This window comes from Triplophysa rosa, linkage group LG23 (genome assembly GCF_024868665.1).
Source record: "Triplophysa rosa linkage group LG23, Trosa_1v2, whole genome shotgun sequence".
NCBI classification, from domain to species: Eukaryota; Metazoa; Chordata; class Actinopteri; order Cypriniformes; family Nemacheilidae; genus Triplophysa; species Triplophysa rosa.
Genome location: NC_079912.1, coordinates 2,216,664 through 2,233,475, shown reverse-complemented (window position 1 = coordinate 2,233,475; position 16,812 = coordinate 2,216,664). Strand labels below are relative to the sequence as shown.

The following is a 16,812-nucleotide window of genomic DNA, read 5'->3' as shown; positions in this document are numbered from 1 at the left end:
GAGATTTCACTCATTGTAAAATCTCTTAAACTTATTTATAGCAATAAGAATAACAAGTTTTTCAAAATGTATGATAACATTTTCTTACTAATTGAGATTTTCCTGTCCTCTTATTTTCCTTATTTTTTTCTTGTCCTTTCATTCTTGTTCTTTATATTATTGAAATGCGGTGCTGTTCCCTTTTTTTAATATTTAAAAAAATCATTGGAGCCAGTGAGGGAGAGGACGCGTTACCTCATGCAGATGCGTGTTTTAAACGTGATTCATCTCCTGATGATGTAGATCAAGTATATGAAAATAATCCATATGAACCAATGCAGAATAAGAAAAACGAATGTCATTACTTTGGGCAAAAGCAGAAGCCTTCTCGTCAAAATCGGAGCTCATGTTTGCAGAAGGGAGCGCAAAATAATATCTGGGGAATGCGAAAGTTTTCTGAGGGAAAGAAAAATATTCTTGGGGAAACGCAAAAGTTTTGCAAAGGAACGCACTGATGGGGAGAGCAAAATATTTAAAATATTTTCACTCCCTTTACTATTTTTCCACCACCTGTATTAGGGCTGTGCAAAAATATCGATACATGTAACTATCGCAATTTTCTTTTTTCAATAGTGTATCGATAGTGATACCTCTACTATCGATACTTTTTTAAATCATGTCATATACATACGGCCACAAGTAAGTGGAAGCAGCATGGCGAAAAATATAAGAACGCTTGGAGCTCTCAGAGCTGATGTGTGGGTGCGCTTTGGTTTTCAAAATAAGTCATGGAGTAATGAGTTATATAAAATAATGCTGTTTGTAAGCTTCGCAAGTCATGACACAAGTCACTTGGCTACGGCAGTGCATTAGACAGGAAGTTTATTAAGAAAAGTAACAATGACATTTATTGTGCTTTCACGGATGTGACACCAGCGCATTTACAGCACGGATGAAGCAGAGGTTTTATACTGCCCATGTTCAGTGTTTTAACTGTAATGCACCACAACAGCCAAGTGACTTGCGTGACCCACCTTATTCCCCACTTGAGGGGCGCAATCCACAGTTTGAGAACCCAAACCTCTGATCTAAAGGTCCATGCATCGCACATCATGGCCACTCTGTAGAGGTAAGGGATGTTTCACTTGTATGTCCCTTTAGTGGCTCAGTACCGCGTCGCAGCTCTTTTGACAATGTGAGATAACATGGTACATAAAGAAAGACTTGCACATCAAAATTATACTAACTGTAAAGTTTTAAGATAAACGCTTTCAATATGAGAGGATCCGCACGCATCTTGCTGCAACATCTCTGTACACGTCTTCATTGAACACTGTGTGGCGCGCTTGAGCATGCATGGATTTTTCAGATAAAAAAATTTGTTTTATGAAATTTGTACAAATACATCCCAGTTCCCTGATCTGAACCCTATAGAAAATGAGTGGGATGAACTGAAGAAGAGGGAGCACCAACCTTTGAAGGATCTGGAGACATGTTTTATGGAGGAATGGACTCGGATGACTCTCAATGTATTCTCCAACCTCATCACACTGAAAAGAAAACACCCAGAGCTGTTTTTCTTATAAATTGAGGTTGCGGAGTGTATTAAATACAAGGGTGCCAATAATTGTGGCCAACATGTATGGAAGAAAACATTTTTTTACAATGTGATATTCTCCCTTCAAATTGTTTTCCTTCAATGAAATGTTGGAATTTTTTTAATAAAAGATCAAAAAGAGAAACAATGCAGATTTCTTTTTTAAAGCCTTTGCTCATATTTACCAAGGGTGCCAATAATAGTGGAGGGCACTGTAGTCTTATTTTGAATTCACATCTATCATTACTTTATTTATTTTTGTTGACCTTTACCCCCTGGCTATTAATGTTATATTATTCGTGCATATTTGTTTATTCTTCAGGTTATCTTGTATTGATACTTTTTGACTTCAATAAAAAAATGCAAAAAAAGTATTTATTTATTTTTGTTTGTTTACGCGCTGTGGCATGACACCGGTGAAGTTTCATGTGGGTTTTATTAACAAATAGTGAATCTTTCTAAAATGCAGTTAATACATATAAGATCGAGTGAATTAAAGAATAAAATAGCGAATTAAAAGAAAACCGCGAAAGAGTGTCGGAGCGCCCGCTGTCCGGTGGGTATGAGCAGTATTATATAGTGAAGCTAAAATAACTATTCTGCATGTAAACATGCAGTACCGTTTTATTAATAATATGTGACACCAGACTCCACCATCCCCCCCCCCCCCCGTGAGCAGATGTCAGTCACTTTCTATTTTAAAACTTTCCTTCACTTGCATGCGCATCTAAAATAAAAACAATGAGCGCATTCTCTGAATGCTCTTTTGACCCATGTGGACTTTGCGGAGTCTGTTTGAAAAATGTACACTGGACCCTGCTGGGACAGATCAAATCACGTAAATCATGTTAGAGTGAATAAAAATGTAAACAAATGCATGCCTATACTTCATATAACATATAATATCCCTATACGTTCAAAGTATAAGATGCTGAAATAAAAAGTCTGTGAGGAGAATATGTTGAATTTTAAAAGAGCATTTTCCCAGTTGTTTTTCAATCTGCTAGTTAAATATTAACCTGCTGTTGTAAAAACACACCTGGCTTTTCCGGATGTGATCATTTGCACTGTTTTATTCATTACATTAATGCACAAAACATAGGCCTATTAAACAGATTTTGTAGATTTATATTTGCTCCTATATTATTTTACTCTTTGTGTACACATGCATGTATGCACGTGGGCGCATCCCTATCTCATCGCATCTCTGTCATTTCAATGTGACCTGAGTCCGCCATACCGTGTGTAAAGGACTGCACGCCAGCCCTCAACACAAAACCAAGTGGATGTGGATTGTCTGATACTGAGCAAAGTCACTTTCAACCGCCAGTCACCCCAGAGAGGTAAAACACACATTATAATACATTTATTTTAATGCGCGCGATCGTTAAAGGGCTTTATTGAAATTTTTAATACAATTATTGTTACATCGGATATCAATTGGAAAAGCGAAAGCCAGCACAATTACAAAATGCTGAGGATACTGGATCTTATATACAATATTACAAACGTTTTTCGTTGTATTATTTTACAATTAACCGTTACATCCAGATCCTTCAGATAGCCGTATATATTCTACAAATATAAATAGCCTATACAGATGAATTTATGCTAAAATTAATAATATTATGGACATATTTGAGCAGATTTTTAGAATGTCTATCGTTATAAGGTGTAAATCATTCACCTGTAGTGTTTTAGTTCAGTGTGCATTTATTTCATATCGTTTGGTGTCTATATGACAGTAGTTTAAGTGTTAAGTGATAAATGTATACATAAGTTTTTATGGGTATGTGGATGTGTGTTAAAGGAAACAATGGCCGAAGACATCCAGCAGAAACTGGAGAAGTACCGCACAGCGCCGTTTGACGCGCGCTTCCCCAACCAGAACCAGACCAGAAACTGCTGGCAGAATTACCTGGGTCAGTCCCATATGCATTCTTTAAAAGGATAATTAATTCAGCAAGTATTCATGTGGCTGTATTGGGTTACATAAAATAATGTAAATATTTTTTGTCAACTCTTTACTTATCTGATCAGTCTCAGTGATATTCAGTTAAAGTTCCAAGAGGTCCGGTCTTTATATTTTCTTCCAAACGGAGGTCCGGACGATATGTTTTTTGAAAATAAATACATAAATATTTAATCAATTTAGCCCACTTAGAGATAGATAGATAGATAGATAGATAGATAGATAGATAGATAGATAGATAGATAGATAGATAGATAGATAATATTTGCAAATAAAAAAACTACTGACAACATACAAACAACAAATGAAATGAAACAATTAAAATGCTCTCATCATAAACAGAAAACCAATTTACTTACTAAATTAGCCTTTCCATGCCATTCATACCAACATACAGGGTCACAAATGTTTACATGCTGATCAACAATGCTAATGCTACACGTTATGGTTCATAACATATCACAAATCTGGTCGAAAGGTTGGATACATATAGCAAACAGTAAACTGTCAGGGTGGGACAAGCAGAGAACCCAAGCACAGGAAGCTTGACACAAAACAATGATTTATTTACAAAAATACAAAGCAAAAACAAACGAGGGGGTAAAACAACGATGACAAACAAGAGTAAATCACAGACTAAACAGGACATAATAGACTGATTCAACTAGACTTTAACAACACTTGACAAAACTTACACTGACTAGACTTGACTATAACTGCAGACCACGGAACAAGAACAAAACAAATTAAAGCTGCGAGCAGCGATGATCGGGCCCTCGCGGAAAGTGCCACCGCAACCCGATTGCATAAGGAAAAAGGCGAATGGTAGGCAATAAAATTAATGCAGGCGAATTATGGTAGGATTTGTTATTTATTTAAATGTCATATTCCCTTTTGCCATCTGGTGGCGCTATTGCTATGAGTGAACACTGACATGGATATGTGTTCAGGCCAGGACTCTTATCAAACATGTGAAGTGTGAGGCCTGTCAGACATTGTGTGCCTGAGTTACTATAGCTTCCTGTTTCATGGCGAAACATCAAACTTTGTCACGCCACCACGGACACGCCCCTCATCAAAAGTCTGGAACTTGCAATGTATCGTCACAAAGGTCTAGGAAGTTATATTGTAGAAAGACTTTAATTTATTTACATGTACCAGATTTCCTGTTATTTATTTAAATGTGTCGCATTCCCTTTTGCCAGCTGGTGGCGCTATTGCCATAAGTGAACACTGACATGGATATATGTAATCATAGGCGATAAAATTAATGCAGGCGAATTATAGTAGGATTTGTTATTTATTTAAATGTGTCATATTCGCTTTTGCCAGCTGGTGGCGTTATTGCTATGAGTAAACACTGACATGGATATGTGTACAGGCCATGACTCTTATCAAACATGTGAAGTGTGAGGCCGTTCAGACATTGTGTACCTGAGTTACTATAGCTTCCTGTTTCATGGCGAAACATCATACTTTGTCAGGCCGCCACGGACACGCCCCTCAGCAAAAAGTTAGGATCTTTCATTGTATCGTCACAAAGGTCTGAAGATCATACTGGCCAAATATGATGCTGACCTGTTTGAATCTCTATGAGGAGTTAATCACAGTTTAAAACATGTCACTTCCTGTTTCCTGCAGGTGGCGCTATAACTGTATCTGAAAATTACAATGTAGATGTCTTCAGGCCAGGACTTTTATAAAATGTGTGAAGTCTGGGTGAAGTCTGGGGCCTGTTGGACATTGTATGCCTGAGTTACAACAACTTCCTGTTCATGGCGAAACGCCAAACTTTGGCAGGCCGCCAGGGACACGTTTCCCCACGAAAAGTCAAGATCTCCGCAATTTAGCTTCGCAAAGACCTCAAGATTAGAATGACATGAAGATGATGTTGATCGGATTAAAACTCTAGGAGGAGTTCGTTAAAGCAGTGTTTCCCAACCTTTTTTCTGCCGCGGCACAGTTTTAATTTGCAAAAAATTTCACTGCACACCAGCATCACATTAACCACTAAAATATAACAAAATGGCACAAAACTGCATTGCTTTAAATTGCTTGTTAAGACAGCATATTATAATAAACATAGTACTCACATATGATGTCAATGTGAAACTTGAGCTTGTTTTGATGAACACAAAGATGATATCCTCGCTGGAATTGATGACAACGACACACGGAGCTCTTGGTCAACTGCTCTCAATCTTTCTCTATTTTTGTTCTTTATATAAGTCAAACTGGAAAAGCTGAGCTCACATAAGTAGGTTGTGGAAAAAGATAACAACACTGAGATTGCACTGTCTGCAACGACTGGGTACTCTTTGGCAGCAGTCAACCAGAAACTGTCCAAAGGTAGGTCACTGAATGTAATTTTCAAACCACGGTCCTGTCTCATTTCAGTGAGCTGCTCTTGTTGCTGCAGCGACAGTCCATTTGCGTTATCCATTGCAGATGAGCTAAATGGGTCTCGAACCCAGTCAAAGGCTTCAGGTGATGTTAAGGGGAAATAAAAAGAGAATTTTTCTTCGAGAGTTGATAGATGCTTACAAATTACCTCACACAATGACGCAAAGTTGTCTGAATGTCCAGTTTGGGCAAGGGGAAACATCTCAAGAGAGCCTTTTTCCACATGTTGTCGCCAGAGGGCAAGCTTTGATCTGAATCCATGCAGTTTGTCTGTGCTAGTTAGTACATTTTCATTTCTCCCTTGCATTCGCGTGTTCAGTTCATTCAGGTGTGCAAAAATGTCCGCCATGTATGCCAACCGTGCACACCATTCCTCATCTGCCAACAGCAATACGTACTCCGATTTTTCCGCTGTTAAGAAGGTTTTCAGTTCTTCCCTCAGTTCGTACACACGCGACAAAAGTTTACCACGGGACAGCCATCGGACCTCCATATGAAGCAATAAAGTCTTATGGTCTGCCCCCATCTCCTCACATAAGATAGCAAATAGTCAGCTTTTCAAAGGCCTTGTTTTTATAAAGTTGACAATACGCACTGCACCATCCAACACATTCGACAGCTCCTTTGGTAACGTCTTGGCAACAAGTGCCTCGCGATGCAAAAAACAGTGCGTGACCGTTACGTTCAGATTTTTTTCTTNGTTTCCCTGCTTTGAAAGATTAAATGAAATGAGCCGTAAACTCTAAGAACCTACTTGTATTGGTTTTGAAAGTCAGCGGTGCAAGTGTGAGACAAGTAGGGACTTTCTATCTCATGGAACACAGCTGGAACAGTATGTGACAGGACAATTCTCAGCTTTGAGATACATGCTCACAAGCAACACTGTTTGTCTCATCAAGCATTTATTCCTATTTACAGAGACATGCAAAAATGTCAAGGCCACACACTCTACATGTTACACATGACAGGATAATATTTAAATGGGGTTGGAGGTAATTTTGGGACAGGATCTGTTTTTCCTACCGTCACGTTTCTACCCTCGTAAACTCATGCATGGATGCATATATAGCTAGAAACAATAAGTTCGATGCATGCTCACAAGCAACACTGTGTCTCTAAGCATTCATTTATTTACACAGAAATGCTAAAATTCCAAGCCACACACACTAAATGTTACACATGACAGGATTATTTAAAGGGTTAGGTAATTTTGGGGGTCTTTTTCTACCCGTCACGTTTCTACCCCCGTACACTTATGCATGGATGCATATATAGCCAGAAATAATAAGTTCGATGCATGCTCACAAGCAACACTGTATGTCTCATAGAGCAATCATTAATATTTACACAGACATGCTAAAATTCCAAGCCCACACACACTAAATGTTACACATGACAGGATTATTTTTAAAAGGTGTTGGGGCTGGTTCTTTATTACTCAACCTCCAGGATTCTACTCCCTTTAAACTTATGCATGGATGCATACATAGCCAGACAATATAAGTTTGATGCATGCTCACAAGCAACCACTGTTTGTCTCATCGAGCATTTATTCTTATTTACAAGACATGCAAAAATGTCAAGGCCACACAAACTACATGTATACACATGACAGGATATTATTTGAAAGGGTTTGGGACACTTGGGGGCAGGATCTGCCACGTTCTACCTTGCCTGCTTCACTTTGCTTTGGGTTTGGGATAGGCAGGTTTGGGGTTGAAGCCGTCCCCCTTCTTATTCTTTTGAACACAGGGGAACCCCTATGTACAGCACAATCTCAAGCTGTTTGCAGTCTGGCTTGATGCAGTGTGTTGAGCTCTCCCTCTTTATGAACAATGACTATCTGCGAATTGTTAGACTCAATACGTTTTCCTGCTTTGAAAGATTAAATGATATGAACCTTAAACTCTAAGAACCTACTTGTGTTGGTTTTGAAAGTCAGCAGTGCAAGTTTGAACAAGTAGGGACTTTTATCTCATGAACACAGCTGGAACAGTATGTGACAGGAGAATTTCACTGTGAGAGACAGTTCCCCTGCAATAGCTGGCAAATATTACCCTGGATGAGCTTCACTTTCAGGCGGAGTCTTACAGCAGTCCAACTGGTGTAGTGGTTAGTGCTTTGGGTTTGACATTGGCAGGTTGGTGGTGTGAAGCCCCGGTCCTCTTTGACTTTGTTTCTCGTTGAACATAAGGGAACCTCCAGGTGCAGCAACATTCTTAGTTGTCATGGATGCACATATAGTGAAAAACAATTAGTTTGATCCCTGCTCACAAGAAACACTTTTTTGTCTCATCGAGCATTTATTCCTATTTACAGAGACATGCAAAAGTGTCAAGGCAACACACGTTACATGTTACACATGACAGGATAATATTTAAAGTTGGATGTAGGTAATTTTGGGATAGGATCAGTTTTTCCTACCCGTCACGTTTCTACCCCCGTACACTTATGCATGGATGCATATATAGCCAGAAACAATAAGTTTGATGCATGCTCACAAGCAACACTGTATGTCTCATAAGCATTTATTCATATTTACACAGACATGCTAAAATTCAGGCCAACACACACTACATGTTACACATGACAGGATAATATTTAAAGGGGTTGGAGGTAATTTTGGACAGGATCTGTTTTTCCTACCTGTCACGTTTCTACCCCGTAAACTTATGCATGGATGCATGTATAGCCGTGAAACAATAAGTTTGATGCCTGCTCACAAGCAACACTGTTATGTCTCATGAAGCATTTATTCCTACTTTACAGCAGACATGCAAAAATTCCAAGGCAACACACACTACATGTTACACATGACAGGATAATATTTAAAGGGGATGGAGGTAATTTTGGGACAGGATCTGTTTTTACTACCCTTCACGTTTCTACCCCCGTACACTTATGCATGGATGCTATATAGCCAGAACAATAAGTTGATGCATGCTCACAAGCAACACTGTTTGTCTCATCAAGCATTTATTCCTATTTACAGAGACATGCAAAAATGTCAAGGCCACACACACTACATGTTACACATGACAGGATAATATTTAAAGGGGTTGGAGGTATTTTGGGACAGGATCTGTTTTTCTTACTGTCACGTTTCTACCCTCGTAAACTTAGCATGGATGCATATATAGCCAGAAACAATAAGTTTGATGCATGCTCACAAGCAAGACTGTATGTCTCATAAAGCAATCATTCATTTTTACACAGGCATGCTAAAATTCAAGCCCACACACACTACATGTTACACATGACAGGATTATTTTTAAAAGGTGTTGGGGCTGGATCTGTTTTACTCAACCTGCCAGGATTCTATCCCTTTAAACTTATGCATGGATGCATACATAGTCCAGTACAATTAGTATGATGCATGCACACAAGCAACACTGTCTAACATTCAATTACAAGATGCAAATCGACCCACTACATGTAACATGACAGGATTTATTAGTGTGGGTTTGGGGCTGTCGTTTTCTTGCCAGATCACTACTGCATGTCTAAGTCGTACTATTGATCTGCAAGACTCGGGCAATTCGCAGCGATGGATCCGACCCACTCCGATCCGGTACCTCATTTGGACAGATCCTCGCTCCTCAAGCGCTAGTGGAAAACGTTCGTGCTGACCTGTCGCGTGCATAGTATATTCAATTAAAAAGCACTCATAATAATTATAATTATACGATAATCAGTGACAGAATATTTTTTTCAGGGAGGGGGTAAAATCGGCCAACTGCTGTATTGTATTAGTGCTTTGGGCTTGCGATAGCAGGTTGGTGGTTTGACGTCCCGATCCCCCTCTATTTTCTTTTCTTCGTTTGAGCACAGGGGATCCTCATCTTACAGCATCACTCTTAGTCATCATAGATACGTTTCCCTGCTTTGAAAGATTAAATAAATGAGCCTTAAACTCTAAGAACCTACTTGTATTGGTTTTGAAAGTCACGGTGCAAGTTTAAGACAAGTAGGGACTTTCTATCTCATGGAACACAGCTGGAACAGTATGTGACAGGACAATTCTCAGCTTTGAGATGCATGCACACAAGCAACACTGTTTGTCTCATCGAAGCATTTATTCATATTTACAGTAGACATCAGTAAAATGTCAAGGCCACACACTCTACATGTTACACATGACAGGATAATATTTAAAGTTGGATGTAGGTAATTTTGGGATAGGATCAGTTTTTCCTACCCGTCACGTTTCTACCCCCCTACACTTATGCATGGATGCATATATAGATTAGATTAGATTAGATTCAACTTTATTGTCATTACACATGTACAAGTACAAGGCAACGAAATGTAGTTTAGGTCTAACCAGAAGTGCAATAAACAAGTGCAGGATATACAGTTGTGCATAAATACATAAATACAGGATAAATCAAAATTATGATGAATTTACAAGTGGCAATGTACTATGACCATTATATACAGATGGCTATTTACTGAAAACAGAAATTTACTGATGGATATGTACAATATAAATTAGACTATGCAGAACAGTAGTGCAATGAATATAAAGTGCATAAATTATGGACAGCAGTTATTAAGTTAAAGTAAACAGTGCAGTAGATGAGTTATTGCAGTATTCAGTACATAGTACTGGAGTGCAAATGATGCGGTATATGTGTAATAATCCAGTAGTGCAAATAACATTAGTACATAGTACTGGAGTGCAAATGATGCAGTATATGTATAAATAGTCCGGTAGGGCAAGTAAACATGTAGTACATGTGTAGACAGTCCAGTCGTGCACTTGACAGGCCTGTAGTGCAATAAACAAAACAATATAGCAGCATTAAGTAGAGGTATATGAGGGGGTTGTGGAATCAGCGGGGGGTAGAGTTCAATAGGCAGACAGCTCTGGGAAAAAAGCTGTTTCTCAGTCTGCTAGTCCTTGTCCGGAGGCATCTGAGGCGCCTGCCAGAAGGCAGGAGAGAAAACAGTCTGTGGGCGGGGTGAGAGGAGTCCTTAAGTATGCCGCGAGCTCGACGCAGACAGCGTTTCCTCTGGATGTCCTCAATGGCTGAAAGTGGAGTCCCTGTGATGCGCTGGGCGGTTTTCACCACCCGCTGCAGTGCCTTGCGCTCTGCAACAGAGCAGCTCCCATACCAGGCTGTGACACAGATGGTTAGGATGCTCTCTACTGCGCAGCGGTAGTTCACCAGGATAGCTGAAGACAGTTGGTTTTTCTTCAGGGTCCTCAGGAAGAAGAGGCGCTGGTGAGTCTTCTTGACCAGGCTGGAGGTGTTGGTGGTCCAGGACAGGTCCTCCGAAATATGGGTCCCCAGGAACTTAAAGCTGGGGACACGCTCAACAGCCATCCCGTTAATGTGGATGGGGTCATGTGTGCCTCCTCTCTCCTTTCTGAAGTCCACAATGAGCTCCTTTGTCTTGGAAGTGTTAAGGAGCAGGTTGTTGTCTGAGCACCATGTGGCCAGGTGCTGGACCTCCTCCCTGTAGGCAGTCTCATCGTTGTTGCTGATGAGACCAATCACTGTAGTATCGTCTGCAAACTTGATGATGGCATTAGATCCATTCACAGGCCTGCAGTCGAGTGTGAAGAGGGAGTAGAGAAAGGGCCTCAGAACACAGCCCTGTGGAACGCCAGTGTTAAGTGTGATGGTGGTGGAGCAGATGTGGCCTTACCTAACAAGCTGAGGTCTGTTTGTCAGAAAGTCCATAATCCAGTTGCAAATGAAGGTGTTAATGCCCAGGTTCCCAAGTTTGGTGATTAACTTGGAAGGGACGACAGTATTGAATGCAGAGCTGAAGTCAACAAACAGCATTCGTGCATAAGTGTTTTTATTGTCCAAGTGTGTGAGTACAGAGTGCAGTGCTATGGAGACGGCATCCTCTGTGCTCCTATTGCTGCGGTAGGCAAACTGGTATGGGTCCAGTGTGGATGGAAGGGAGTCCTTTAGGTGAGCCAGGACCAGCCGCTCAAAGCACTTCATAACAATAGGTGTGAGTGCTACAGGTCGGTAGTCATTCAGGCACGTAGGGCTAGAGTGTTTCGGCACTGGCACAATGGAGGTGGATTTAAAGCATGCTGGCACAACTGCTTGGGCGAGGGACAGGTTGAAAATATCCGTAAAGACCCCAGCGAGTTGCTCTGCACATGCCCTAAGTACACGACCAGGGATGCCGTCTGGTCCAGCAGCCTCCCGTTCGTTGATCCGGCTCAGTGCCGTGTAGACATCTGAGGAGGTGAGTGTGATGGTCGAGTGGTCATCTAAGGGTGTGAGCTTGGTGGCAGTTTCCTTATTGTCTCTCTCAAAGCGAGCATAAAAGTCATTAAGCTCGTTCAGGAAGACAACATCTGTGGCTACAGGGGTGGAGTGGCTGGGTTTGTAGTCGCTGATGGCCTGGATGCCCTGCCACATGCGTCGAGGATCAGAGTTGGAAAAGTGCTCCTCTAGCTTTAGCTTGTAGCAGTGCTTGGCCTTTTTGATGCCCCTCTTCAGATTTGCCCTGTAAGTGCTGTAGGCCTGTGCATCACCTGAGCTGAAGGCAGTGTTGCGTGACTTCAACAGGAGGCGCACTTCCTTGTTCATCCATGGCTTCTGATTTGGGTATGTAGTGATCTGTTTCTGGGTTGTAACACTGTCTATGGTGATGTTAATGTAGTCCAGTACAGAGGAGGTGTAGCTGTCTATGTCCATATGAAAGCCACAGGTAGCCTGAGAAGCAAACATACTCCAGTCTGTGTATTGAAACCTGTCCTGGAGTGTGGAGTCTGCCCCCGCAGGCCACACTTTGATGGTCCTTACTGATGGCTTCACACGATTAATGATGGGTGAATACTTGGGGGTAAGGAACAGAGAAAGGTGATCAGATTGACCCAGGTGGGGGAGGGGGGTCACAGCGTAAGCTTCAGCCATGTTTGTATAGACATGGTCCAAAGTTTTGTTTCCTCTGGTGGGACAGGAAACATGCTGGTTAAATTTGGGGAGCACTGTCTTTAAGTTTGAGTGATTAAAATCTCCCGCAACAATAAATGCAGCCTCTGGGTGAGCAGTCTGTTGTTTACTGATGGCCGCATGAAGTTCGTTCATAGCAAGCTTGGCATCAGCATCCGGAGGAATGTAAGCTGCCGTTATAATGGTGGAAGTGAACTCCCGTGGCAGATAAAACGGTCTACATTTAACCATGAGAAACTCTAGGTTAGCTGAGCAGTGTCTCCCAACAATAATAGAGTTCGTGCACCAAGCTTTGTTAACGTAAATGCACAGTCCTCCGCCTCTGGTCTTACCGGATTCATCTGCCGTCCTATCTGCCCAAAGTGTGTGGCGTCCCGCTAGCTCAATAGCATTGTCCGGTATGCCGCTGTTTAGCCACGTTTCAGTGAAAATCATGACATTGCAGTTCAAAAGTCTTTTGCTATGGATGATGCGGAGTCGAATCTCATCCATTTTGTTCACCAATGACCGTACATTAGCGAGGAAAATGCTGGGTAAAGAGAGCCGATGCGGTGTTAGCTTTAGCTTAGCTCTTAGCCCTCCGCGCTTCCCCCGCCTTTGTTTATGATCTCGACGCTGCCGGCGAGCACTTCCGCCCGGCCGTGTAGGGTGCGTAGAATCGGGTGTTCTGGCGATCTCAGGGACGAGTTGAAGATTGCCGATAAAACTTCCGGGAATGCGCAAACCAATATCCAATAGTTCATGCCGGGTGTACGATGTAAAGGCATAGCTGTCCTGCACGATCAGACCCGAGATGAGCAAGAAAAACACTGCATAAATGCAAAAACTGAAGAGACCCTGAGCCTCGCGATGTGCACGCGCCGCCATCTTGGGTATTAACTTAACTTATAATACTTGGGTATTAACTGATTATTTAATCAAGGTGACTTCTACAGATATTTACAAATGAGAGATTTCATAGTTAAAGACACCACCTTAATGTCTAATAACACCACTTCATGTGTGGAGAAGGCCCTGTCTCTACAGATTGGTAAGAAATGCATTACTGGTTTTTACAGAGCTCTGAACTCTAATTTTCCTCTTACCTCACAAACCACCAAGCAAGCTTGGGAAAAAGATCTAGGCGTTGTTATAGATGATGCGGACTGGCAGGAAGTCTGGTACCAGGCCATGAACATTTCTGTGTGTAACCGTGCCAAATCTATACAGTTCAGAATTGTACATCGCACCAGTGTTAATTTTGACAGCAAATTTTGATTTAGTTTTAGTCATAGTCTTTTGACGAAAATGCAATTTAGTTTTAGTCACATTTTAGTCAACCCCATCATTTTAGTTTTAGTCTAGTTTTAGTCGACGAAATATGAAAAACATTTTAGTCGAATAAATATACATTATATTTAGTCTACTAAAATCTAAATGGTTTAAATCATTTACTTGGTGTAATTAAATGTTCCATACAAAGATTCAACTGTTTTGACATAATTTACTTCACCTTAGAATGAAATTAAACCAGGTCATTACCTTTATTTTTCAGAAAATTCCAGTAACTAGATATGCATTGTTGGAACGCAGAGTATTAGACCATGAACGACATGTTCCAGTTCGTTCAATTCCATTTGACTCAATTGACTCGTTAAGTAGGGCGTATTCATTCAGTTCATTCAACCAATGAAACGCTCTGACAGGGCTCACACTCAAAGGCTATTGGCTCATGGCATGCCTATTTGAAGAAAGAGCGCACTGTCTTTGCTTGAGACAGCAATGAATGAGAATAGCTTTCAAAAAGACATATTATATAAATTGTATTACATTTCTTTAGTCATGCAAACATGTTACATATTTGGTTGGAATGTACAGTTTGACTCACTTCATCACTTCTATAATCAGTAGAGGACAGCGCTGGTTTCTTTTGGCTGACTCTATGTTGCATTTCACGTTATGCAGCAGCTCGTGTTAAATTAACATAGGCATATAAAAACCTTTGAGCTGCCTTCGTAATGTGTTTCGGGGTGACTCGCCTGCAGTCGCGCTTCAAGTTTGCGGCGTTTTACCGGCGATCGTGAAGAAAATAAGACGCTTTGTAAACCGCGTGGAGACACAGAATACATGTGTGTGCTTCCCCTTCTCCCAGAGACTTCTCTCTGCCGTTTATATGAGATAAGCAGCACATGCGCGCAAACTGATGTCCGCCAGGTGGGACAAGAATATTTTCGTCTCGTTTTTATTAGTTGACGAAAATGTCAGTATATTTTTATTACAGTTTTCGTTATCATGCATTCATTTTTATTTAGTTATCGTCTCGTTTTCGTCAGTGAAAACATGTCGTTAACGAATACTTTTCGTCATAGTTTTCGTTAACGAAATTAACACTGATCCATTCTAAATCATAAACTTCTTACAGACATCTTCTAGATGTCTATATGACGTCTGACATCAGACATCTCTGAGACGTATTGCAGATGAGCAAACTATGTATTGTAGATGTCTTGCAGATGTAAATGCAGACGTCAAATAGAAGTAAACCAGATGTATGTGTGCTATCAGGGATAGTATGTCCGAAACCTCAGTCTTCATAAAACAGTAGGCGAGAATTTCCTGGCTGGTGCACTATTTCTCGCGAGATTTGGACGTGTGTATACTACTGTTGCGTCCGAAAACGCCTACTTACCTACTAAATATAGTTAGCATTACTGATGTTAATGCATCTGTCTCTCATAACTTAAATTGTTGCACTTGTTATTACGTCGCATGGTTAATCTCTGGCCCATGTACACTCCAGTACAGTAGGTGGCGGACAACCAAAAAAGGAAAAGAAGATCATCAATATGGCGGACAACGGCCGATCACATTCATACTACACCCATTCAGGGAAAACAGTATGTACCCATTTAGCCCCGTTGAGTACGTACCTACTGAAATTGAGTACCTACCCATTGAGTATGCGATTTCGGACTCAGCCCGAGGTTTCGGACATACTATTAGTTCACCTACTGCTTTTTGCCTACTATATAGTATGACAGTATGCGATTTCGGATTCAGCCTGCATCAATGCGGGCTTTGCAGAACTCTGCCCCGCGAGATCCATTTTCCTGCCGAGTTTAGCCCCAACTCTGATATAAAACACCTGAACAAGCTAATCAGCGTCTTTAGGAATAGATGCGTTCAACTTAATGCGGCTCTGTGCAAATCTATCAGCATATGACATTTAAGTACCGCGATAGCGATTCAAGTGCAGATTGCTCTGTACGCATTCACTCTCGTGGTACTTTAATGCGATGTGCCAAACAATCTGTGCAGCCCCACATTAAGTTGAGTGCGTCTGTTCCTGAAGTCATTGATTAGCTTCTTCAGGTGTTTTATCAGAGTTGGGGCTAAACTCGGCAGGAAAATGGATTTCGCGGGCCAGAGTTGAGAACCACTGCTCTACGGAGTCGAAGACTTGGCAAGCACGCGCAAATTAAGTCCACAAGACCTAAAGTCAACATGAAGTGCGCCATTTGGGAAAGGGCCCAAGAATGCAATCGGCTGTCGTACGCCATATTGACGTGAGCATGTGGCATAATTTTTCTTCTGTTCCTTTTCAATGACGGGTGGCTGGCAACTTACGTTTGAGGTGCATATCCGCCACCTACTGTATCCGAGAAAGGAAAGAGGGGAAGGGAGTTAATAAAAGCAGCTTATCCTGGGAGTCTTGAGAGTAGAGAGAAACTAATAGCACAACGGATGCCCCATTCACTATGGAAGAAATGAGGAGGGCAATAGCAAGAACTTGAATAACATCTCCTGGGAAGGATGAAATCTGTTATAGAATGTTAGAACACTTGGGTATTTTGGCTTCTATAAAGTTGTTAGGTTTTTATAATAAAGTATGGCAAAAGGGAAAGTTGCCAACTGGATGGAAAGAGGCCATGATTAATCCTATTAGGAAACCA

At 41.1% G+C, this 16,812-nt stretch overlaps 1 protein-coding gene across 1 annotated transcript in view; it reads left to right on the top strand.

The window, feature by feature from the left end:
* Positions 1–3,392: 3,392 nt before the first annotated feature.
* The window catches only part of LOC130546747 (cytochrome c oxidase subunit 6B1), a 31,461-nt gene continuing 18,041 nt past the window's right edge, over positions 3,393–16,812 (top strand). Inside the window, exon 1 of the mRNA XM_057322153.1 lies at positions 3,393–3,498. Coding sequence (XP_057178136.1) covers positions 3,393–3,498 — 106 coding nt within the window. The remainder of the gene's footprint in view (positions 3,499–16,812) is intronic.